At 38.8% G+C, this 26,444-nt stretch overlaps 1 protein-coding gene across 1 annotated transcript; it reads left to right on the forward strand.

The window, feature by feature from the left end:
• Nucleotides 1-11,565: 11,565 nt before the first annotated feature.
• LOC116299108 (uncharacterized) lies at nt 11,566-25,038 on the forward strand. The gene is made up of 11 exons (XM_031707741.2): nt 11,566-12,212; nt 12,356-12,472; nt 12,609-12,918; nt 16,251-16,335; nt 16,855-16,891; nt 17,172-17,228; nt 17,501-17,709; nt 18,016-18,160; nt 18,776-18,865; nt 19,447-19,584; nt 20,051-25,038. Exons 1-11 carry the CDS (start codon nt 11,985-11,987, stop codon nt 22,592-22,594), a joined length of 3,960 nt encoding a protein of 1,319 aa, XP_031563601.2. The 5' UTR covers nt 11,566-11,984; the 3' UTR covers nt 22,595-25,038.
• The last annotated feature ends 1,406 nt before the right edge of the window (nt 25,039-26,444 follow it).

Raw genomic sequence — 26,444 nt, forward strand, 5'->3', positions numbered from 1 at the left:
TGCTTTTATATCCTCCGGCAAAAATACGAAAGATCACATTTCTAACTCAAACGTGATGCTCCATATTCCATTCTAAAAGCATACTACGTTGTTCAGCTTTGAATGCGACGTATTATTTGGTCACAGATATTTCAGATCTTAGACATAGGTGTATACTATGACGGCGTTCTTTCAAGGCCTATCATAAGCATGACATTCGTGTCTGACCAGACAACCTAAAGGCAGTCCTGACCTAACGCCATCTCAATACAATCCGACTGCTTTAGCACATAGTATGTAGGTTATCTAAAGGCTTTTAGTCATGAACCTTATTAATGACCTCTAGATAGTTTACATTTTTACAAAGTTAACTTTGAATGCTCTCTAAATAGAACGGAATGGCCTGCCCGTATAGCGTTGTGGCGAGGTAATTAGTTCAATACTCGGCAACTGGGTTTATTAGGTTCTATAATCTTCCAGCTTTTAGAGTAATTGGGTTAACTCAGTTAGTTAGGCTTAGCGTCCGTCGTACAGGAGGTCGTGGGTCTAGGACCAACACACTCAGGGTCTTAAAATAACTTGTACTGTGAGGACATGCGTAATAGGTAAAGTACTAGCCTTGTATGAAACGACTGAAGAAGAGGGCCAATGGTCCTTTCACAACTTCAAGTCGCGTAAAAAATGAGCCAGCTCAACTAGAAACCGTGGACAGCTGTTTCGAACTGTATTGGGCCTCGTCCGCACGGTGTATCTAGTGAGCTGCTAGAATCCCACGAAAAAGTAGTACATGAGAGATGAGGCGGTACGCCGTGTGGGATGGGCTCGGAAATCATATAAGGACATGCGTAATAGGTAAATTATGAGCTTTGTAGTACTGTGAGGAGAAGCTTCTTCTTTCGTAATTGCATATCCAAATGGTTAGACCTTCACATGGTTTGGTGACCACTAATGGATTATCAAGTTGAATAATTGCTGTCAACTGAAGTGTTATCCTCTATAAACAGAGTTGATTTTTTTATTATTTCAATTCAGTATGGAAACTGTTTTCCAGTTTGGTCCACTGCCAAACACAATATGCGTATAACTCTCAACTCACATGCCTTGAACAGGTATACTGACCGTAGTCTGGTATCTCTTCTATCTGAGAGTAAACGATTTTCCTTTCCATCAATAGTTAAGAAACAATCATAGTATAACTTCATTTATGACGATAAAAAACATTAACAAATACTGATCCGTAATCTAACAACAGTATGGCTTCGCATTCTGATGACCCGTTACGAATGTATATGCATCGATGCGATAAGATTGATCTCAGCGTATCTCTTCCTTTGCATAGATCTCGCTAATATAGGATAACCATTGATTGGTTCAGAGTTTTTCTAAGCTGATATTCTGTCTCCATTTGGGCGGAGATGTGCTGAGAACTCTATAATATGAGAGAGAGCGTGATGGAAATGGCGTCAACACTTCGAGGAGTTTATGAATTCACGTTGTTCGCGTTTATTAAAAACAATTTGTGAGACACGAACAGTAGTAAGCCAAACAGCCCCGGGGCCTGCAGTCCATGAGGTGTTATAAATGGATTTTTAAGGAAAGGTTTCCACTTCCAGCTTGGCATATCTGTGGCCACCAAAAGAGCTCGTGGCGCGAGCTCAAAAAAAACAAAACAAAAAAAAAAAAAAAAAAAATCTGGCATTTAGTAAAAATCCTTGCGCCCTCACAAACAAAACTACAGTTTTAAGTAATAGTAAAAACCCTAGATGGCGAGTCAAGAGAACGAGGAAAAAAGTGGGGAAAGAAAAAAAAGAAAAAGAAAAACCCCGCGTGTTGTCAGAGCAAAAAATACTTTCGATGCTTGCAGACACGAGGCTCTTATGTTTGCCTTCGGGGCTTTTTAATATAAATATCCCACAAGTCAAACCTGTGCTCAGTAAACTTAATAAATCATTTGTAATCAAAGGCAGTTAGGGAGACTTTATGGGTCACCAAATGAAAAAAGGCTTTTGTGGCTGAATGGTTTGGCCACAGGCGAGGATTCCTATTTATTCCAAGCGACATTTGTTTGTCAGTTATTCTGAGACCGCGATTCGTTTGGTCTTTCCATGGAGATATCTGGACGAACGGGTGATCTGATTGGTTAAGACAACAACCATGTTCTTTTGTTTTATGAGCACATGTTGATTGTTGAGTAAGCCTGGACGAAGTTGTTATGTCATTGGTGAATACGACAAAAAAATCGATCGTGCAAAACCAATTTTTTAGTTGGCCTTGTTTTATTCACGGAAAACAACTTGAAGATAAGGAATATCTTTGACAGAGCATGTCTTCATAGGAATGTTGCGCTGGCCAAGAGGAATGCGCATTCGATCATATACACATGCTAATTTGCGCGTTATAAGTAATAAATTATTCTTATCATTATTAAATTATTAATGCATATTTTAAAGGCCAGACAAGATAAAACGCATGCATAGAAATAAATGACGACGAAAGGTGAGAATGGACTTCACTTCTTGTTCTTCTATCACAGATCACTTGTCATTCCCTTGAGTATTATTTATGCACAACCCTTGATAATACACATAAGTATAGCTATTACGGTTTCGAGTTCAATTTGGGATTAATTTCACCTACGGTCTCGTGCAAGTTCAACTCTTTGAAAAACACACGAGGGCAAATTATCCCACATGAATAGCTATACTTATGTGTATTACCAAGGGTTGTACATGAATAATACTCAAGGGAATGACAAGTGATCTGTAATAGAAGAACAAGAAGTGAAACGATTTTGGTTTCAAATACATGTAATTCAAAGATTTATTTATTTATTTTAAACCAAAATTTGGCTATATATTGGAAAAAGGTTTGTTTTTACTGTAAAGTAAATATCAATCACTATGATTGGATTGGCTGACTTGGCAGCTAACTGAAGCTGTATATTAAAAAAATATATACCTGACAGTTGTTGAACGTGTTCAGAAAACTTTGCGGCTCATTGTAGACCAAAATATTGTGTAAAGCACTTACCACATCGTGTTTAATGGTCTTGATCATAGTATTTTTCGTTTCTGCTTTAGTTTTTGCTTTACTTCGGCAAAGATTCACTCTATTATTTACTTTAGATCGGCTGGCTCACTTCATGTCATAGTTTGTTTTCTTCTCACTATTTCTTTCATATATTCAGCCATAACGATGTACTTTTACTTCTGTTTTCTTTTTTGAACTGTTTTTTTAGTTGTTTGATAGTGAAATCCGTAAAATCTTTGCTTATTTTTACCTAAGATAAAATGGCTGCCATTTCCCCCTCGATTTGCTAAATTTCCCTCAAATTTTTCGTCATAAAAATCTGTCATCTTATTGGCTAAAATCATCTTCTTTTGTTTACTATCCAATCAAAAGCGAAAATTCCGTTTGTCATTTGCACTGTGTTACACTTTTGTATTACATTTTAACAACACTGCTCTATCAAGCCAATCAGAATTGAGTAATTTTTTTATGCATGTTCTTAATATGGTTTAAACTCTGCTAGGGAATCTTATTCTGAAATGGGAAAACTGGGAAAATGATTATTTTATTCCATTCCAAATTAGCTTCGCCAAACAAATAATGAAATTATGTAAAATCCTGTATTAGCAAGTTAAGGACAGTATTACACTTCAGACAAACCGTTCTGAGGTTCTGAGGTTTTCAGGATCATAAATAGGCCCTATACCTTGTAATTTCCCATTTCAGTCCACGTGTCGTTCTCTTGAGAATAAAACTATGTGTTTGAGTCATATCCATCTTCATATGTCTTGTCATGTGCAACAAAGAAATGATACTCTAGGGAATGACACGTGGTCTGAAATGGGAAAACATTACACGCAAGGTAAAGAGGTCTATTCTCTCAGGAGTGTTTCTCTAAGGGTTTTTCTCCGGTCTTCCTCCCGCCACAAAAATCGACTTCTAAATTCCAATTTGAGAAATCAAAGTGCGCATGCGCACATTTACCAGTGGTTAGAAACGACGATGTTAGTGAATCTATTGAAATAACTATGTATTTCGAATCCCTTTGGTAAAAGACTGCAGTTAAATTTCTCCGGAATTTCTTGTCAGTTGTTCCTAAACGCTTTGTATTGAAGTCTGCTGGCCATGCGAGAGATCAGGTTAATTGACAAGATCTATTCGTTTGTATTTTTACGGCTACTTGACATTAGCTATTAACTTCCTAACAATTCTCATATGTCTTCGCACGCATCGTGTATGTCCACTCACTCACCGCAGCGGTGTTCATATGATCGTCTGCCGTGACCCATTCAACCATTTAACAATACATCCTCAATAGAGAGACAATATATACTTGCTGTTCAACCCTCCAAACATGAAATCTTATTTCTTCTTATACTGTAGTGTTCTTATTCCCTGCACTAATTACCAGGCTAAAGACGCAAATGACAATGAACGAGAAGGAATCTCACGCGGCGATCGCCCTGGGGCATTACATTTGTCTCGCAGAAATCTGACCTCTAATAGAAATTCTAGAGTCACATCACTATGGGAGACTTTATCGTTGCATACGAACTCGAAGATACATAAATAAACGGGCCATCGATTTGGTTTGCGAAGACGGAAGCGTATAGTTTGATCATCCGGTGTGTTGTGTGGATAAGGAAGAGATAGAGATCTGTTATTGATGGTGCATGGTTATATTTAGAAACCTTCTGGTTATAGACTTGGGTGGTGGTTGTGCTGATACAGCTTATTCTTTCCTCTTTATCTTTTTTATCTTCATTCGTATTTTTATTCGTATTCATTGTTCATTCGTTCATTCGTTCATTCGTTCATTCGTTCATTCGTTCATTCGTTCATTCGTTCATTCGTTCATTCGTTCATTCGTTCATTCGTTCATTCGTTCATTCGTTCATTCGTTCATTCGTTCATTCGTTCATTCGTTCATTCGTTCATTCGTTCATTCGTTCATTCGTTCATTCGTTCATTCGTTCATGCGTTCATTCGTTCATTCGTTCATTCGTTCATTCGTTCATTCGTTCATTCGTTCATTCGTTCATTCGTTCATTCGTTCATTCATCATGGCTTCCCCTCTTCCTTTCTTTTTTCATTTTTTTGGCAGTGCGTCTTTTCACGTCCCAATATCGTTTCTGCATTAATTTCCCATGCGGCAATCAAAAAGGACAATAAATAACCGGAACAGACAAGATAGTTCTAATTGTTATGATATCACACTCCAGCGCTTCGTTTGAATGGCCAGCCCAACACAGCTTTGATACAGTCATTACGAAAGATCTGGTAAACCAGCTTCAAACATTCACCGACACGAGTTCGTGTACCAAACACTAGAAAATCCTTTGATATAATCTTTGTTTTTCACCGTACCTAATATTTCCGTTCGATTTAGTTTAAGGCATCTTTCTGGCATTCTAGGGTTTTGTACTTAGAGTCGTTTAACGAACCTTTTCTTAAAAACAAAACGTCCTTGATCTCAGTCAAAACTAGCTTCAACTTCCTATTAATTTATTGTCCTCTTTAGTTGTCTGTCCGTCCGCCTAAATTCAATCCGTCATAATCGTCGTGCTGCTAAACTAATATTCAACCATGAATTATGCATGTTCCGTTCATTCAACGACACCGAGTCATTAGAAAAGACGCAAGGTCGTGTTTCTGTTCCAAATTGAAGTCTCACATCTACCGCGCTGTTTATATTAGCTCTCTCAATCTCTATAAACATCACAAATAGTGTCTAAATATAATGATATTTTACCGAAACGGCTCTTTTTGTCTGTTTAGTTTGCATGTCATTTCTCCCGTCTTTATAATTTATATTTCTTTTTCTTTTTCAACTCCCCGTCTCAGTTTCCTTTTTGATAAAAGATACGAATTTCAGTCTGAAAATGTTCCTGATAATATTTGTTATTTTTATGTTCCATCCAGGCCGAAACAGCTTTGAGCATCTAGTAAACCAAAACAATCAACGGAACTTCATCTGCTCCTATAGAAGGCCCAATGATAGAGCTCTGCGGGAAGCCTTTTTGGTCCAATCTGCGGTAAGGCCATGTCAAAGAAAGCATTTCTGTTAGTTTAAGTACGTTGTTTTATCGACATTTGAAAGAGGTCTGAAGACGGCATCTTTGACCATCTATTTATAATTTATCTCATTGTTGGTATAATGTGGACACGAAACGAGCTTCAAAGCGCCGCCAAGTTCACCATCATCGTCTTTCAAAGCGTAGTCATATTGACTATATTTCGCAGCTAATTCCGACTCAGTTGTCACTCGCTTCACATTGAAGTAGACTGAATATTTGCTAGAAGAGTTCTCTACCATGGAGACGACTGCAGTTCGGGAGGGCTTCATGAAAATACTTCTCTTGACTTAAGTACTTTAAATATTTACTGTCTCGGCTGAGCCGTTCGGTCTTTCGAAGTCGCCAGCACCTGAGATTTTTAATCGTTTAATTTTACGCCAATCCATGGCTTTCAATTCACTTGTTCGTCTGTTCGCTACCTTGCTCAGTCGGCTTTTTACAGGCTATAAGGCCTTTTTCTTCCACGACGTTTATAAACCTTTCTTTGCCTTCATAGGCTTCAGCAATTTTTTCGAGTTAATATTTTTTTCGGCTTTGCCGTATTTTTTGAGTAATAACATTGTCAATCAGAGCGGTTCGCTTCGTTCTTATTTACCTTTCCAGAATGTTACCTCTAATTTTTATTTGCTTAAAGTATATGTTTGCATTGATTTGGCGTTCTTCGCTCAACTACAAGTGCTCCGTTTTAGCGCAAGTTGAATCATTTGTGTGGTCGGATATCTTATTGCTCAATTGCGTGTATGGCCCACTGGAACTTAAGAGCAAAAAAATATACTCTTTGTATTTTCGGCGTCAAAACTACTCCTCCAAAGTAGCGGCTTGAGCGTAAATGAGTCTGTTTTCAACTCAAACCAAGTTTTGCCAGCCTCGCAACATGTTTATTTTAGCCACTGATTGGCTATACTTGCTCTAATTGCAGGAATAGCAAAACTGTCAATCTTGCACGCAACGGAACACGTCGTCAAAAATATGAGTCTTTATCGTGGGGTTTTCAGCCATTTTAAGAATTCTCTCCTCGGCAATATACCCTAAGGGGTGCCCCCAGGAGGAATATATCCGTTTTTAGTCTGTGTGATTCAGGAACGAAAGGAATACAAACTATAGATTACTTCATGAAGCGTGTTGTTGCTAGTTACCACATCAATTACTAACAATTTGCCCTTGGCATCAAAAAAAAAAAAAAAAAAAAAAAAAAAAAAAAAAAAAAAAAAAAAAAAAAAAAAAGGAAAAAGAATAAAGGAAACAAATTTTGAATCCGTAAAATTTGGAAATTTCAAAGCCTCTTAAAGCAGCTCTGCAGTGAATCTAGTCTGTTGTTTACATTATTTTAAAACTTGTAGCAGTGTAGCAAAACCAAACCTGGCTGTGAGTAAACGATTATGATTTTGAAAACCTTTATCATCGAATGGAGGGTCCGAGCCCAATATTCATTAATATTATTCATCTATATCATCAGCAAAGTACAAATATCAACCTGAGGGAAAGCCTGGGGGAGTACAAATATCCTGCGATTTGCGATGATTTGTACTCTGTTTTGTCAGTAAAAAAACAGTTTTTGAAATTTAGTTCACTAAAAACAAAAAACAAAAAAAAAAAAACCAACTGCTTTTTGTAGCCTTCTTTGTTTTGAGGCCTAATTACTACATGATAAACTACAGGCTCAAAAAAATATCCACCCGTACCTAAGATGTCTAATAAGATCAGTATAGGAGGTAAAGGGGAGCTGGGGTTCGCCTTTTTTGAGCTGGGAAAATGGATTTTATGCATTGGGATTGGGATTCACAGCAACCAAAACACCAAAAAAAGAAAGAAAGAAAAAAAAAAAAAAAAAAAAAAAAAAAGAGAGAGAGAGAAATATCGAAATGAGGGGAATGGAATTGAGATTTGAGCAAAACATAGGCTGGGTCTATGGGACATTCATAGACTTTAGGCCCCTCATATATATTTTAAAGCTGTTTTAAATTTAGAAGGCATGTTTGATAGTTTTAAAGATCCAAAACTTTAGTTTCAATGCGTAGATTGTTCAGCCGGTTATCCACAGCGATAGCTGGAGGGTTGTAAAGGGTTTTATTTATACTCAGAATGTAGCCACTCACGAAGATCCCTCGTAGGCGCTTATTTTCTTCCTATCAACCATCAGATAACTGAGGCGCTCGCAAGGCATCTTCTACCAAGAGTGCTGTCTCAAATCGTTAGCGCCCTGATAACATCTATGGCCTCTTATACCCAGAGCACCCAAGATAAGACTCGTTCCATCTCCCGTCCTGTGTTCTTGTTCTAGTTCTCCGTCATTCTTATCTATAGATAATTTTTATTTCATAGTTTTAGTTTTAATTAGAGCGTGAAAAAATCAAGCGTGTTAGCTTCGTATACGACTTGGCTCATATCGCTAAGTAGCGTCAAGGGGAGTTTGGCAGTAATCGATCGTCCACGCATCTGATAGTGTTTAACTTTAATCGACATCGTATTGAGTATAGCGTAGCCCTAATGACCTCGTCCTATGCGTGCCATATTCATCCAGGCTAAGACCTCTCAAGGTGTTATCTGCGAATAGCAGCGACAATGATTTATATAACACAGCGCAACTTTACGTCGAATATCCAAAGTGCTAGCGTATTTTTTTTTTTTTACTACCTAATTCTAGTGATTCCAAATCCGTCTGAGCTGCAAAGTCGGCAATTTAAAAGACAGAGGAATTACTTGAATCCAATCAAATAGACGTAAAGACAGGATGCGTGGTATTGAAAAGAAAATGGTAATCAAGCCGCGTTGTAGTATCCCGCTATTGTTCGGACTAAGAGTCGTGAACACTGGCCGAGTTTGGAGTGGTTATCAGATAGTATTTGATGGCCTTTTCTCCTGTCTTATTCTTAGCCCGTTAGCAGACAAGGGAGTCAGCGTATCTGGTGATAGTCATATTGATAGTCATATTGAAGGAGGTTTAAGAGCTGTGACGCGAACGAAGAAAACTAAATACTAAAAACAAAGTGACTGTGAAACGCAACGAGGATTTCAAGCAGCGCTTTGGCCGCGCGTAAAGGGCGATGTAATGAGAGAGAAAAAAAGAAGACGAGCAGAGAGAGAGGAAGAAAGAGAGAGAGAGAGAAAGAGAGAGAGAGAGAGAGAGAGAGAGAGAGAGGGAGAAAATAAACAAAACAAAAAACAAAAGAAACAAATAAAGAAAAGGCGAAGAAAAAGGAAAGAAAAGACAAATGAAGAGTGTGAAGGAAAAAAATTAATATCAATATAGGGAAGAAAATGTGAAAGAAAAAAAGAAGGGAAGGGAAGGGAAGGAAAATAAGAGGGTTTCAGAATGGAAAAAAAAAAACAAACAAACAAAAAAAAACACAAAAGAAACAAAAAAAAAAAAAAACAAAAAAAACAAAACAACAACAACCGCCGATTGAAACAAGAAAAGACAATTGAATCGACTCTGAAGTAGAATGAAATAAATCAGCGAAGTTTTTTTAAACAAAAATAAAAATTCGATGGTTCCATTACTTAGAAGGAAATAGAAAAAAACAAGAAGAGAAAAATTAAATTGGACTGCACGGAACTCAACACCGTAAAAAAGGGGAAATAATTGGTTTCGGCTCGTTCGAAAAGATTGTCTCAAACTGGATTTCAAACGGTGAAGTTTAATAACTCTTCAAGACAATAAGTCCCACGTTTCAACAAATCTCTTGCCTGATCTCTTCTTACAGTTATGTCTTAGATACGCGAGTCATTTAGTCTCATTAATTATTCCTGTACGGATTCTCAGCTTTACACATCTTATTAATTTCTGTGAATTGAAAAAAAAAAAAAAAAAAAAAAAAAAAAAAAAAAAAAAATTGGCGCACGTCTATAGATCACATCACAGCCCCGACACGCATTTTCATGCAAAATGGAAAGAAAGTATATTAAAAATCCTGTCTGGTTTATCGTCTCTTTAGGCGTTAAATTTTTCAATGCTTCAAGTCTTCAAACTACAATCTCTTCGGTATCCGTAATGATAGACAAACGCGAGTCCCCTGAAGCGGAGTCAATCATCGCCATAACAAACAGACACACGACAGCCTTTATGAAATATTTTAAAGCTTGCGTAGATCCTCTTAGATTTCGAGGGCCTTCCGTCTATTGCACGCTAAGAAATAGGACAAATTAATGAGTTGTGAAGCTGGTGAATTGACTAACGTAATTACGTCGAAAGAATGGATTAATCAAAGTGAGTGAGGAGTTGATGTCGAGTGCTTTTCAATTGGCTGAAGCTACGCAGTACCTCGCGTAATATTGTATTTAACCCGCAGCGCCCTCTCTCTTCGTTTTACCGGAAGTATCTTGTTTGAAAACCACTCACCAGTGCTATTATCTCTGCGCAGGCTGTCGTCATAGCAACACGCTAATCTGGCGGACGACACAATTGACAAGCGATAACAAAAGACGAGCTAAGACGCACTGTAAATAATGTCACGGATCGGTAAAACTGTCAAACACAGCACTAAGGTCGTGTTAAGTGCGTAAAAAGCACGGCTGGACGTCGTGCCTCGAGATAGCATATCGTCTTTTTACCATAGGTGGTCTCCAATGTCTCTTCTTACCGTCGCTCGCTCGCGTACTCTTTTCTTCCTTTTCTTTTGATTATAGATTATTGAGTTGATTTATGTGGTATTTTCTTAATATCTAAAGCAATTAATTTGCTATGATTCAGAGCAAGGAAGGAAAGGAAGGCGATGAATATGCTTATAGTCTCTTTTGTTTAGACGTTCGGCCAAGCGAGCCTTAACGTGTCATTTAGAACGAAAAACTAAACATTTTGTCGACCAAACGCAAGCCAATCACTTAGCATTAGCGGCCACTTTCACGGATATTTCGACTTATTTTTTAACTATTCAAATTTACGTTCACGTCTGAGTTTATTCTAAGTTTGGTTTGCTAATGAGTCGGCAAAAAGAGGCTTTTGAAAAGATTAATATTGATTGACCGCGTTCTGCGATCAAGGCGTACTTCTTATCTCTGTCGTTCACCTACAGACCTTGTTGGTCGTCCGAGTGTCTCCTTAAAAAACCCCACATATCTTTTACAGGTTTAATCTTTGGTGGAATTTCAGCCAAGGCCGTGTCAGAAGTCCAAACGGTCTCAACAACATCACGAAATAAATATCAACTATCGTCAAGTAATATAATTATTCAGCGTCAAAATAAACAATAGGCAAACCGAAACGAAGCCATTTCAGCAATGATTTCCGAGCGAACGCCAACCATTTGAATAAGTGAAAGAAAGCGAAAGAATCACTCACGGGTGGACTTCATGTCTATGATTACCTTTTATAGGTTTGTCGGTAAGCCTGGCTGGAAAAGCATCAATTTAACCGCAAACTAATCTCCCATTTTTCTCCCGTTTTGATAGGTGCACTTCTTAGTTTAGTCTGCGGCTAGTCAGCCGGTATATAATGTATTGCCCTCGAATATAACAATAATATATCAACTCACGCGCGAACCAAGTCACGCTTGACGTTTCGTTCGCGGCATCCAGTCGTCCCCCCCACGTGGGCGTGTATTTGCGAGCTCGTTGAGAGCTAAACCCACCTCCCAAGATCGCTGGTTGGCTAACGTTCTCTGTGTGTGAATTTGCGTTGAAGATCATCAATACCGACTCGTCTGGGTTTCACTGCTCGCGTTCTCCCGGCGAAGACAGTTACGTTTTTCATTGTACGACGTACTCTATCACTAAATAACAAGCGAGCTACAAGGATTACTATAAACTGCTCAAGTATACCAATCAACAGTAAAATTTCTGTGTTTGGTTTTGAATTTTCAAGGATAAAGACGGGGAATTCATGGTTTATCGTGTCACGGCTCGCCGGCGGTCGTGAAAAAATTTTCAGTTGCGATCGGAGGCACTCGTTGTTCGGAATATTTAATTCGTTTGAGCATCAACATGGACGAGGATTTAAATCATACGAGCTCCAAGAGGCAAGAATCGAGAGAAAAACGTAGTGGATCTGCGTCTGAGTACGATGAATCTGTGCCTCGAAAGAAAAGACGACGATGTGGAACGTGCGAGCCGTGTACAAGGAAAGTTAACTGCGGAGACTGCAGCAACTGTGTGAATCGTAAGACTGGTCATCAGATTTGCAAGTACAGAAAATGTGTTCAACTCAAAAAGGTGTGAAATAGTTGAGTACTTGTGTTGATTCTTAACGTTATAGCTACGAAGAACTAGTACATAGATTGCAGCAATCAATCCTGTGATTTCTTCACGGTACAGAATTATTTCCTAACACGATTCGATTTATTCTATCCATGCAGAAAACTTCCACTGTTTTGCCCCAACCACGAGAAAACACATCAAACGCTAAGCAGGAATCGTCTGAACCCAGTTCGCCCGTAGAGGTGCAGTCTACTCGTTTAAGCCCAGCTAAAGTGGTGAGTTGCCATAAAAAAATATTTTTTACTGTTGTAGCTTGTATGTTTATTTTAATGAGCGCTAGATTCCGATTAGAATTTCTAGACTTTTTTTATTATGGGAGCTAAAAGCCGATTTTCTGTGGTTTACATGTAGGCCTCAGACAGCGATGATGCTGAAATAGTCAGTGATTCGAACGAAGAGTCGAAACCACAAGCGCCGAGTAAACAGATCGATATAGACGAGAAAGCGAAACTTTCTAGTCCAAGCAATCATCAAAGTGAAAATTCAAATATCCGAGAGGAAGTCATGGCTAGTCTCAGCGCTACGAATGTGTGCCCTGAGGTGGTCGTCCAAGAGACTTCATGCTCACAAACCGCTATAGAACAGAACGCTTTGACACCGCCGAATAACACAGCTCCACGCTGCGATGAGAGCCCGGCACCCCAACCGTGTCGTTGTCAAGGTATAGTTCCTATACTGTTTATTTTATTTTTAAGAACAAGCAGCTTCGAACAGCGTTGCGCCGCGCGTGCAAGGATAAGAGACAGCTCTGGATAGATCGCTGTCACCAAATACGTCCGCTAATCTTTTTGCGCATTTCGGAGTAGCAGAGCGCCTCGTCGTTGGCTGGGTTTTGATAGCGTGAGGGAGGAATTAAAAATGCCGACAATCTTTTGTTTTGAGGTCTAAATACAACTAATTGGAGATTAAGCCGGGATGCGAGATGGAAATTTATTAAAATGTATCGCGGTTGGCTAGCGGGTTTGAGGATTGTTGACTAGAGTATTTATTCTTTTAAAAAGCCTTCCTAATAGCCTTTTGGCGTAATTTCATTAAGAAGGCAGTGGCATCATCGGCTCGCTTTATCGCTATCACAAGTCGTTCTTGAGTGTTGGATTATTCAGCCGTTTGTTTAGAGAGGGTCTGCTAGTTCAGTCAAAACAGATACCAAGAAACCGAATGCGGTATTGATACGTGCGTACACGTTCGCTTCTCACGACATCTTGGACGCCAACTGCTGCTCGTCTGAAACCTTATTTAACCAAATTAATTCCTTCATTACTTGTTCAGGTTAACACTACGTAAAACCTCGTAATCCTAGGTAAATCTAGATGAGCCTTAGCGTTGATCACGAGCCTGTTCCCAACATAATTGCCGATAAAAATAATTCTTAATGGAGGAAAAAAAACATTTTTGTTTACGAGACATGGTGAGTCCATCTTTCCTGTGCTCTCCGGAAATTGATTGATGTAAGTCCCCAGAGGTGAACGTTTTTAATACCAATTGACACTACCGTCTTCTTTTCCCGTTACTACGCAACAGCGTAGTTCGACTAATCGCGCGTTATCAATTCGTAAATAGTTTTGGGATTTGAAGCTTTTTTCTAGTCGACATTTGTAATGGAAGACTTAATTTGTGCGTGTAGTGCTTCGAAGTTGCTTGTTTGTCAATATGTACAGAGTGCAAAGTCTTGCTTTATTGATCGTAGCTCGTATTGTTTGCGTTCTTCATGATTGATGAAGGGTTTCCTTAGGATTGAAAAAGGTTCTAACGAGAAGGCAGACAAGCGCTCTAATTGTCAGACCATATCAATAGAGAATGCGCTGTAGCGTGAAAACCCTAGATTAAATCTACGAACAAAATGCAAATCCAAGCGCTGTTTCTAGAACGGAGTTGAACTTCAAAACCCCATGCGTGATCGCAGTCTCGTTCCCCAGATGTGCACAATTAACTTTTAAGACGCTCAAGAGAGCTTACCCGGCGACTTTTTAACGTCTAAACTTCATATCTAGCCCACGCAATACACGAAATACGACTTATATCAAAATAAGCTCTACCGGCCTATTGACTGAACTTTATAGAAGAGAAGCTTTTAACTTATTATATTCTCGTCCGAGTATAGGTGGTCTGGCTATATTTGCATATCAATTTTACTAACGTCTAATGAAATAATTATTCAAGGAAGCCTTCAAGTATCGATTTTCTTTATTTTTGAAAAACATTCTGATTTCTAAAATTAATTGTACGAGAATAGATGTTGATGAACAGTGGCGTTTTTACTAAGTTCACGAAGCCATAAGCTTAGTGTTGTTATTACTTATTAAAGGCTCAAAATGTGTGCAACATTAACGCAGTGCTTCAGGCTTTGATTGACAGTCTCTGTAGAAGCAAGTCTAGTTTATTGATAAATGCGTCCTTTCGTAGTGTTCTTGTAACAACACGAACTTTATCAATGATAGATATCTAGAAGAAGTGCTAATTGAAACGGCAACAATAGAGAACTTCATATAACATAAAAGCCAAGGTTATAGATTTGTTGAACATTATATTGGAATATCGAAGGTGTGTGAGCTTAATCTCTTTGGGAACTGAACAATTCAATAGACATCACTTTACCTTTACTTTTTTTGTCAGTATATCTTACCTTTATTTATTTATTGTTTTGTTGTCTTTGGTAAATCTTGCTTTGTATTCAGTGGAGTTAAAAGCTTTAGTTTGCCGACGGGAGAAATAGTGTCATGGCCATTAGCATTCCTTCAGCTAGCCATACTATTCTTCATCAAATTTTCACCACTTAAGTTATTTTATTTTTTTAACTCCAAGGTTGTTTTTCCATGTTGAAACACTTGGCTCCTACAGATATGGGTCTGTTTTTATTAGCTCAGGTTTTACATAAACAAGTACACATTATTCGTAATGAGAAGTCGAGTCTGGAAAATTCCTAAATATACTCTAGAACTGAGTACCTTGTATACTTTGGTGTTTTTTTTCGCCTGAATCCTGATCTTAAATGAAAGAAAAGTTTTTTTTTTTTTTAACTTTCTAGCCAAAAGACTCTTTTTTACTGAGATATTTTAATTAAAATTAAATCTTAAATATATCTTAATTTGCATTTAATCTTTGTACAGTTAAAAATATTTTGTTGCAATAGAGGGGCAATAGAGGTAGTGCCTTTAATCTGTTCTTGTAGATGTCATTATGTACAGGTCCATGTGTGTCGCAGCTAGCTAGCTAGGAACTTGTTCTCAAACTCTGACCCTTGTTTCTAGAAAATGTCTTTTCTTTTAGCCACAACACTCAACAGACATGTCAGTTTTGGCTTCACCCATTCAACCTCATGTTGATTTGATACAATGACTTTATGTAAAGGGAAGGCAATCTTGTATTTCAATGGCATTTACCTGGCCTTTTTATCAATTTGATACGATGACTTTCCCTAAAGAGGAGGGTATATTGTATTTCCATGCCATTCACCAGGCTTTTTGTCTTCTTTATTTGATTTCAATCAATTATCAATCAATCAAGCAGTCAGTCAGTCAGTCAGTCAGTCCATCAATCAGTCAGTCAGTCAGTCAGTCAGTCAGTCAGTCAGTCAGTCAGTCAGTCAGTCAGTCAGTCAGTCAGTCGGTCAGCCAGTCTGTCAGTCGGTCTGTTAAGCAGTCAGTCTGTCAGTCACTTTTGGTGATAAATTATCACGAGCCGGTCTTTTAGAAGCTAAGATCAGGCTAATCCAACATTTTGAACCTGTCGTAACCAATAAATCTCTTTTTTTTTTAAATATAACATGGTTATGCGCTATTTTCAGTATTTTGCAAGACAACATTCTCTTTAATGTCCAAGTTCCTTTGTATTTTTGGTGTTTTGTGTGTGTGTGTGTGTGTGTGTGTGTGTGTGTGTGTGTGTGTGTGTGTGTGTGTGTGTGTGTGTGTGTGTGTGTGTGTGTTGCAGACGATTATGATATTGCATTTACTTTTAATTTCATTCTAAATTCGTTTATTCAACTTATGCTTTCAGTTTCTCCTAAAGAGGATGGCCCTGAGTACACCCAGCTGGGCAACGCACCAACCATTGAAGGCATTCGAACCTTGATGGAAAAAAGGTAATCCAACTGAACAGTCCTTCCCAGTTGCCTCATTATTGCTTCATCTAGCCTTTCCTCAACATTGAGTTCCTAATGTTTCTAAGGCAACCAACAAGAGAACTGTTAGATCGATAGCTTATTGGCCAATCTGAGATCGAGGAAAAGAACTGGGTTGAGTTGGCATTGCAGTGCATTGTGGGAATGTTTCAGGGGGCAAAAAAGACACAATCTTGGAAACAAAACAATCGAACTTCACTGCCAATTTGACCCACTTTATCCCTTAACTTTGGAGTGGCTAATGATTGAGTAACTTTGGCAAGATATTGTTCTCATTGGTCTATCAGGCCTAGTTGCGGATAAAAATAATTATCACCAGACGTCTGAACTCTTTTTATAATTTTGTAATTCCTATTATTTGCAGTATCAGTAACTTTAATTCTGAATCCTCTTTAAACTATTTCGACATTTGACATTCCTTCCTTCCTTCCTTCCTTCAATTATTCATTCATTCATTTTTATTTCATCTCCTTTTTCAAGGTTTGGCATTGAGGGAGAAGCTCTGCGGATCGAACAGGTAAGAATGATCACTTATATATTTCTCTCATGTTCTTACTTTGTTTTGGCATCAGTTACCAAGCTACGCTATGAAGATCCTTTTAAAGAACCTGCCGAAAATTAGGGTCGACACTGGGTTATTTTGAGGGGGGTAGACATTGGGTTTTTTTAAGGGGGGTCGACATTGTTTTTTTAATCGTTTTTTAGGGTGCTCGTGGGAAGTCTCTAAATGTCTCTAGCATCCCGCACTTGCTAATATCTAATACATATTGTTGATGAATTTGTAATTTTTTTTGCAGATAACGTATACGAATCGAGAAGGCAAGAATTCCCAAGGGTGTCCAATAGCACGATGGGTAAGAGAGGCCAGAAGATAGTACTAAATAGTACTAGCTACCAATAATGTGCAAAGAAAATGGGATGTAACCAAGGTCACTGGGAATAGGAAATAGAATCACCAACATGGGATTTCCTCCAAGGTTCATCGCTATATAGGATGGGATTTAGGTCACTGGTAGTGGTAAATAAGAGATATGGGGTTTCTACAGAGTTCGTCACTAGGACCCCCTACAGGACCATATCGTTCATATTTGATGTGTGTTTTTCTCATTTACTTTCCTTTTTCAAGGTGATAAAAAGATCTGGTCCCCAAGAAAAAGTCCTAGTGGTGGCCCGTAAGAGAACGAGTCACCAGTGTGATTTGGCATATCTTGTGTGCAGCATTGTCATCTGGGAAGGAATTCCTAGAGCTGAGGCTGACTCGCTTTATCGAGAACTGACCAATGTTATACCAGAGAATGGCTTGCCCACGGCTAGGCGATGTAACTACAATGATAGGTGATGATTTGTTGGCTTAAAGATCTAACTCATGTTTCTTCAAGTTAATTTTTCTCAGCACAAAATCACAATTTCCAGGCGGGAAATTCTTCTCTTCTTTTATTTCTTCAAACCCTGTTATGTACTTTCCTTCTTTCCCCATGGGAAAATTATGGAAAACGATTTTAAAATGTGATAAAACAATTATTTATCCAGAGATTCCTTTCCCAAATTTATACTCCAATATATTTGCTATCATGTTAAATGAACTCGGCAGCCATCTTTGTGCTACTGAAATTTAAAGCTCCCTTCTCAATTCACTTGCAGCAAATCCTGTGCCTGTCAAGGAATGAATGAAGAAACCTGTGGTGCGTCTTTCTCGTTCGGTTGCTCGTGGAACATGTACTTCAATGGTTGTAAGTTTGCAAGGACGAAGAGCCCAAGGAAGTTCAAGCTACTCGACCCTACAAAGGTGAGGAATATTGACTTTAGAATTTTACGAGATTTTCTTGTCTAGGTCCACAGGAATAATTTGAGAACTCGGAGCTTTCTGGTACAGCTTCGGTACATCTTCGGTACAAGCATCTTTCAGTGTTGAGCGTACCTTATATAGTAATGTCCTTACCAAAGCTACACCAGAATGCAACTTGTTTGTTTTAAAGACCTGTTTAGAAAATGGCATAAATGAATAATTTGTTTTTATTTTTATTTCTATTCCTCGACTTGAAACAATTGTTTGAAGGCAATAGAGTGTATTTGTATGTTATATAATTTCGTAAAAGAAATACTATTGAAATATAATGAATATTATTTATTATTATGTTATTTTTATCAAGCTACGCCTATACAGGGCCGTAGCCGTCAGTCAGGTTGGCCCAGTTTTAATTGGACCACATTTTATCGTCACAACCATTTTTCCTCTCATAAAGGAAGCAAGTATTAGAGAAAGTGTTTTCGGTTTCCTTTAAAAACCGGGCCACTGTCGAAATGTTGGCTACGGCCCTGGTATATCAAAAATACTGCCCGACTTGGTATACGCACGGACAACGTTAGAAAAAACGTCTAATTGTGTAAGGTGTTTGTATAGGAAGAACAGCTGGAAAATACCATGCAAGATATCGCGACATTCTTAACACCAATCTACAAGCAAGCAGCACCAGAAGCATTTGCTAATCAGGTTAGTATTAGAAATGTGCACACGTCACACTTTTTGAAGCATTGCTTCGCTTTTGTCATCAGACACAATAGGCCTCCTCGGCTGTGACGTAATGTTGTCCCATTTCAGACCACGTGTCATTCCCGTGAGAAAAATATTCTTGTTTGAGTGCATAAAATTTTTTATAAAGTAAAACGTCAAAAAAGAAGGGAAAAAAAAAAAAAAAAAAAAAACAAAAAAAAAAACACACATGGCGCAGAGGAAATTATTGTTTCGTTGATTTGTTTGTCTTAATTTGATGTTCCTTCCTTCCTTCCTTCCTTCCTTCCTTCCTTCCTTCCTTCCTTCTTTCTTCCTTCCTTCCTTTTGCTTCACTGTTAATGACAAAACAACTGCCTTAAATATTTTCCTACAAAAAAAAAAATTCATCGTGTTGAATAATTTAAGAAAATGTCTTTTTTTTACAAACTACCTGACTTAGATCAGCCCAGAGGTTGTTTCAATGTTGGACCTGTGAGTTAGCCGTGTTCTGACTAATCAGATTAGCCAAGATATTGCTTGAAGGTTCGATAAGGTTAATGGTTATCTGTATTTACTTTCAGATAAAGAATAAGGATGGTTTCGAGTGTCGCATCGGTAACGATGAAGGTGATCGCCCATTTTCTGGAATAACGTGCTGCATGGACTTCTGCGCTCACAGCCACAAGGACAAACAAAACATGGATGGCGGTGCCACTGTGGTAAGAATAAATTAGCTATATCAGTTAAATATTTGTTATGCGCCAACCCCAAAATAGCACGAAATAGAGGAATTTTTTATAGGGTCATATACGACCACTTGTACAAGAATCTATGCACTTTTGGTCGGTTATTAACACCATTCAATTGTTGTTTACAACTGACCACCTCAAAAACTGGCCGCTATATAGATGTAGTTCATAATTAAAGGTTGGTCGCTTGAATTAGAATTAAAACCCTCTGGGACTTGGCTAACTGGGAACAACTGGACGATTAATAGAGGTTGGCCGTTTTATGGATAGGTGGTCGCTTAATAGAGGTTGTAGTGCTTTTGTTTTGTATTGAGCATATACCATGAAATAGAACGAAAACAACTTACCTTGGCTGACTTGATTCCCCCTTCAAATCAGAAGCATTGCTTCTACTGAAAGGTAATGTTTTTTAAATACCGGTGATCATCATTTCCAGGTTTGTACGTTACTCAAGCCTGAAGCAGGAGCCGACGCTGAAGACGAACAGCTACACGTGTTACCCATGTACCAACTGCTAGACCAGGATGGTAAGGTCGCCAGTCCCAACTACGTCATGCCAGCCCACATGCGCTCACCGTCCCTTGATGTCTCTTCTGTATTCAAAGCACTACCAAAAGAGGACAAAGAGAAATCACAGAACGCTATAAAAACAAATGCCGAAGATCGAAAGGAAGCTGTAGCCAAAAAAGAACATTCGCCTCTCACGGAAAATCAAAAAAATCCTTATATAAACGGTGGTGTCTATGGTGACCGTTTTCATAGTAACGGGTTAGGTGATCCACCTTACGGCTATCCTACGTCGGTTGTTCATCATCACCCTGCGGCTAATCATATTATGAATGGTTATTATAATAATCATTTTAGTACCAAGTCTCATCTGCCGTATTATCCGTTCCTCGGGAGTAACCTGTTCGTGGACCGGTTACGTTCTCCTGATGTTCGCTGGGTGGATGAGAACCATATTCCTTACCTCTACCGGACACACGGCGCGCATATGAACCACTATTCTCAACACCAGCACTACCCACTGGAGTACCCAGAGGATCACAAGGGGATATTTCCACCTGGTAATCCCTGGAGTATGCAGCCACCTCCCGCGAAGACATTCAGTGAAGAACATCTTCGGAATGGCATCCATGGTGGCGAAGCGACTAAACCTAAAGCAGTTATTCACCACTACAGTGGGGCACCTATAGAATGGGGAAAATCTCTTACAGATATCAAGTATGTTGATGAGAAGGATGTTCCTGTAATGCGGTCTAATAGCCCTGGTGTGCAACATGAACAAGGGCGTGGCCCTCCTGTCAAGCGCGCGCAACCTGGGAAACAGAGCGCGGAGGTGTCACCGACGAAAAAGGTTTATAAATTCGACGAGGCGATGGGTGGTGTGGCGCTTGCCTTAACTCCGGGCTCTCTACTTATTGAAGTAGCGAAGAAGGAAATTCATGCTACAACACCCTTGAAAAACCCACAGCGTCACTCTCCTACCAGAATTAGCTTGGTGTTCTACCAACACAAGCAACTGAACACGAGGTACCATGGCTTAGATGAATGGGAGCAAAAGGTTGCAAGGAAAAAGATGCTTCAGGAAGAGGCAGCAGCGGAAAAGGGAGGTGGAAACACCGCAAGAGAAAGCGCCCTGCACGAGAATTATTTGGATATGCTGGCTGAAACGGCCTTGTCTCGGGAAGACAAGGAACCTCAGTCGGTGCTGCAGCAGGCGATGACCTGGCAAATGGCTGGTGACAATAAACAACAACGTGAAGACGTTCAGAAGAAAAATAACGTTGGGGAGCTTGTAAAAATGGATATAAACAACAACATGTACAACCGTCTAGTGAACGAAGACCCTTCAGTTGTAACCGAGACGTTTAAAGAAAGTCGGCTGCCATCGTCACAAAACAATAGCTGTAATGATTTGGCACAGAAAATGCACGCTGGAATGGCGCGGGATCAGCTTCAGAAGCTGCGCGAGCTTCGGGAAAGCGACATTGTCAGACACCTCCATGGCTGGCCTCGTGAGCAATGTCTGCCCAATGGTATTGTCGCACCAAGAAGCCATCTTGAAGATCGTGTTTCCACAGGAGCGACAACCAGTAGAGCAAATGTCATTGACCAAGACGAACGTGAACGGCATGTTCGCCAAGCCGAATCGTTTCAATATTCCAAGGACAAGATGCGAGAGAATAAAACTTCCATTGCGCAGGGAGAGATCCGTTCTGCCTCTACCGTTTCGAATTACAGCGTTTCTAGACTTTTAGGAAAGGACACTGAAGAAACCAAGAATCATAATAAGGCTTCTCGTCCGTCAAATGCATCTTCTACATTTTGCATCAGTAATATTCTGGGAAACACGACCAAGGCCTCTGATGTGGACTCCAAGCGCGAAGAGAAGGAACGATTACCCGTCCCTACGAAACCCAAGTCTCCGCCTGCTGTAGCGAAAACAAATGGTGAATGCGCAGAGACCAAGAATCATTGCCAAATCTCTATACCATCTGAACACGAGCGGTCAGGCTACCCTGAGACACTACCGAACCCTCACCAATATGGATCCACTCATCCTCAATACAAAACGGCACATTTTTGTGGTGGGATGCCAGATAAGGCATATTATGGTGCCGAACATAGGATGCCCTTTGATTTACATTCAGATGCTCGCGCTCACCCTATGGCTCAGTATAGTCCCTATAAGTTCGGAATGCCATTTCCCACTCAACCTACCTTTTTCATGCCATCATTTCATCCTCTGTTGTCTGCGAGCAATGGACTTACGCCTAACCTCGCGCTCGTGAATTCAAGGAACTATCTTTCAAGTTTGGCGAGTAACTATTCGCACTCGAAACGCCTCGAAGAATCACTTCTTGCTCCAATCTCTACAGCGACAAGAACTGGACTAAGCTATCCAATTGATAGCCTTATTACTGTTGCGCCTTACTCGCAAACGTGTGTTACTGGTCATTATCAAAATTGGCTTTGATGGACGCAATGTTGTGTGTTATCCTCTACGCGTGTGTAAGTGTTTTAAAGTAGAATATATTACGATGTGATACTGGTGTTGTGAATTTATCAAGGCTTGGATATACGTTTGTACGCAATTCTTGGGTATTAAACGATAAACTGGGCTCTGCTTATGAAATCGTTTAATGTAACCCCTCTTTCCATTTAAAATATTGAATTTTGTATCCAAGCTTTTGGTAAGAGACGGTAAATTTCTTTTGTATGAAGACAAAATTGATAAAATAAGGCTAAACATGCTTAAGCACAACCAAAAAAGAACTAGCTAGTTTCCATGGTGTTTCCACTGAGGTCTTTTCTCGGGATCGCGCCCGCGTGTCCATATCTGATTAGCGAGAAAGTGAAGTCTAACATCGACTCTAATCCACGTGGCCGTATTTTTTTTGTTTTGTTTTGTGGTGGTATTTTTAGACCAGGTCTCATTTTTCGTGCGAATAGGGAACATACAGCATTTACGGTTGCTTCCCATTCATTTCCCATTCATTCACTTTTTCTTTTCAAATAGGATACGCGCGCAAAGTCCTGAGAAATGATCACTTCTTTAAGCTGGCTGGAATGCTTTTATAAATAATTATTTTTAAAATACTCTCGCTCGGATTCGTTCATCCTTAGTCGGTCGGTCCCTTAGATTAAAGAATAGTCACCAGTCTGCTTTTAATGTTGAAGGCCTGGTTCATTTTCCAGTCGTTTTTAATTGCAGAAGCCTGGTCATTTTGATTCAAATCGAAGTTATCAAATTTAATTGATCAAACGGCTAGTAAAATGTATTTTTAATAAGTGTTCAAAACCCTTCACTGTGGTTGCTGTGGTTACGAGTAGATAGGCTGGATATAATAAGCCTTTTCATAGTTTAAGAATCGATTCAACTGCGCATGCGATTTTATCCCGAATTTCTCACCTTCTTTTGTTTAATTAAGGACAAAAGAAGGTTTAGACAAAAGAAGGTGAGAAATTCGGGATAAAATCCGCATGCGCAGTGGAATCGATTCTTAAACTATGAAAAGGCTTATTAGTAGAATATTATTTTTAGACGCCATTTGTAGATTTTTCTTAGAAATTCCTATATCGAGGTTTTTGCGAAACTTATCAGTTCTATCCCAGGAAAGCTGACGACTCGGGGAGAACGTTATATAACAATATTAGGGAAGGTCTAGTTTGAATTGTTTTTTATCCATAAATTATGTCTAGGCAAAAATTGTCTTGGAATAATATCGGTATCTTCTCGAGCATTACTGATACACAAAGAGTAATATATACTCAAGGGAATGAAACATGGTTTGAAAAATTACCAAATGACAATAAGGTTATGATACTTCATGTACTGGCTTATCGTGTGAGCTGACGATGCCGCATGGGGCATGCAGTGCCACTTGTAATGAAATTCCAAGATAATTTTTGGGTAACCATTTTTTAAAAGTTTTAACTCAAAGTATGATACATTTTAAAAGGCACGTTTAACGAAGCCATTCGGCAATGCAGTTATACTACATAGTGAATGGCAGCTCGAGTCATCGCGGAAATTTATAAAGAGAAGTCCGGCTTAGAAGCCAAAACTAGGCTAAACCAAGTTTTACCTACTGTAGCTAATGAGAATTTCCCTGTGTAGTATATTTAAAATGAAAATTAACGCAAAAATCCGACGCTTCGGAGTCATCTTGCTTTAATTTTCATTTTAAATAAATTTTCAAAATCTGTCTTAAAGTAGTATATTTACTTTAATTCAATTTTTATGAAGTTGGTTGTTTTATTTAATGACAAACAAACTTGATTCTTTTTATTGAACCTCGGTACAGAATTCCAAAAGTAAATTTAAAATAGCCTGGTAACTAACTCGTCTTTTAAGGAATGATGGGATGAGAGCAAGTATGGCTGAGCCTTTTGCTGAAACCCCTGCCAATTTGATCTTTGTGTTAGCCATGCTGACTCAGATCCCCCAAGGTTGTTCCAGTCTATTGATGAAATTAGTTTTTACGTACAAGATTTTATGTCATTTCTACTAGGTAATATAGCAATTTAGAGCCTGCATTCTTTAGTGCATATGAAGCGAGGAAGATGAATGGAAAATTTTTTTAGTTATTTTAACGGTTTCTTGACCCCGAAATACGTCACAGCTTAAAATCTCTCTGCGCATGTTCCATAGGAAGCTCCCACTTCTTCCTGTCTTCAATCTCGGAGACTAAATAAGAAAACAGACCGAAAAAAAGAATGGCCCAATCAAACAAGTCCCTGATTGTTAACTCTATTTGACATAGCTGTTGATATGTTTGCAAAGAACGAAGGTTAATAATATGTTTTGCTCGCCGTGCGAGTGTAAGACCAAGCTGTTATAATCTATGATTTTGTAACTTGGAAATAGCTGGGTACAGTAGATACAGCTGAATAAAGCAAATGCTTACAGACATCAAAGTCTTGTCTATTAAATATATTTGACGTAGATTCCTTTCACACATCTTTCCTTCCAGTTCATCTCGGAAAGCGCGCAATGCATGAATTTCTGACTTGAAAAAGAATCAATCCCTAACATGACCGCACGCCTAGAGTCCTGGACGAAACATTGTCGCGAAGGACGCCAATTTGCTTTGAGTTGGATTTGAATATGTATTCTATTCTTATATGTATGTTCTTGATTATTACCGATCCACACATATATATCTTGTTTTTTCTGCTTCTCGAGGTGCGCAAAGGTCTATTGGGATTGATTCTTTTTCAGCAAACGCGATTCACAATCTGATTGGCTAGGATTCCTCCTTCCTTCCCTTTCCTCATTTTTCCTTGAAATACTTCCCCTCTATCTATCTATACAATTCTTTCCCTCCTTTTTCATTTCTCCTAAACTTAATTATTAGTTAATTGGTAATTAAGTTAGTAGAGTGGTTTTCAAAAACCCGTGAAACAATTAATCTTAGCTACTGGCTAATAACGCGTATAACTGCTAAATAAGTTTTTGCTGCCATCAATCATAACTTATTAGTCGATACCTTTCATATTTTTGATCGGCCGCAGCGTAAAACCAAATTTCAGCGTACAACTCGCAGCTCGCAGCTACAGAGTTCGCATGTTTTGTTAAATGTTATAGAATTTATAAAGGCTAACTGCGCAAGAAAATTTTTTACCGGGTTTTTGAAAACCACTTTTTAAAACGCAAAGAAAATTACAAGTTACAACTAAAAATCCTTGCTTCCTTTTCTTGCTACATTGTTTCCTTCCGTTATTGTTTTTTAACAACGTATTAAAAACCCGAATGGAATCAGTCAAATCGGTTCTTGGTTGAAACTAACATGAATATCATTTTTTAAATAGAACATGAAATTATACAACTATACATGTTGGCGCTGTGGTTGTACGAACAGTGAATGGTGCTATTCAAAGGATAAATCCTCTATAATCCAATGCATAAGTCGATGCTGTTATGCAACTTATAGTACACTCAACAAAATTTCTCGACTCTGATTGGTCGAGAGGAGTACAATTATAGCGTCAATTGTACTCCGTAGGAGTACCGAATTAAGTCGCTATGGCAACACGGCCAAAACAATGTCATAACAATTATTTTCTATCATTTTGTACTTAAAAAGTACAAATAAAATTTTAAAGCCGTAAGAACTAATCTTTTTTACGCATTTCAGTTGCACGATGGACTGGAAATCGGCCGCCAAATAGACAAAGATGAACAGCGTCGCTTCGCATTTTTTACTGAAATTTTGTTGAGTGAACTATAAACAAAAAATCGCACCATCTTCTCGTACAATTTGGAATTAATAGACACTCGTAATGTTTTGAAAGTTCTTTAATTGCACTCGCCTAAAGACTCG

Source organism: Actinia tenebrosa, unplaced genomic scaffold (assembly GCF_029948245.1).
Source record: "Actinia tenebrosa isolate PJP-AT-01 unplaced genomic scaffold, QUT_ActTen_1.0 PGA_scaffold10__47_contigs__length_13832649, whole genome shotgun sequence".
Taxonomy (NCBI): domain Eukaryota; kingdom Metazoa; phylum Cnidaria; class Anthozoa; order Actiniaria; family Actiniidae; genus Actinia; species Actinia tenebrosa.

What these genes read in the sequence shown, in the direction of transcription:
- LOC116299108 (XM_031707741.2), top strand. Translation starts at nt 11,985, where the DNA reads ATGGACGAGGATTTAAATCATACGAGCTCCAAGAGGCAAGAATCGAGA. An exon ending in CGAACCTTGATGGAAAAAAG is followed by an intron (nt 16,336 to 16,854) that starts GTAATCCAACTG and finishes TCCTTTTTCAAG; the next exon opens with GTTTGGCATTGAGGGAGAAG. An exon ending in GGTGTCCAATAGCACGATGG is followed by an intron (nt 17,229 to 17,500) that starts GTAAGAGAGGCC and finishes TCCTTTTTCAAG; the next exon opens with GTGATAAAAAGATCTGGTCC.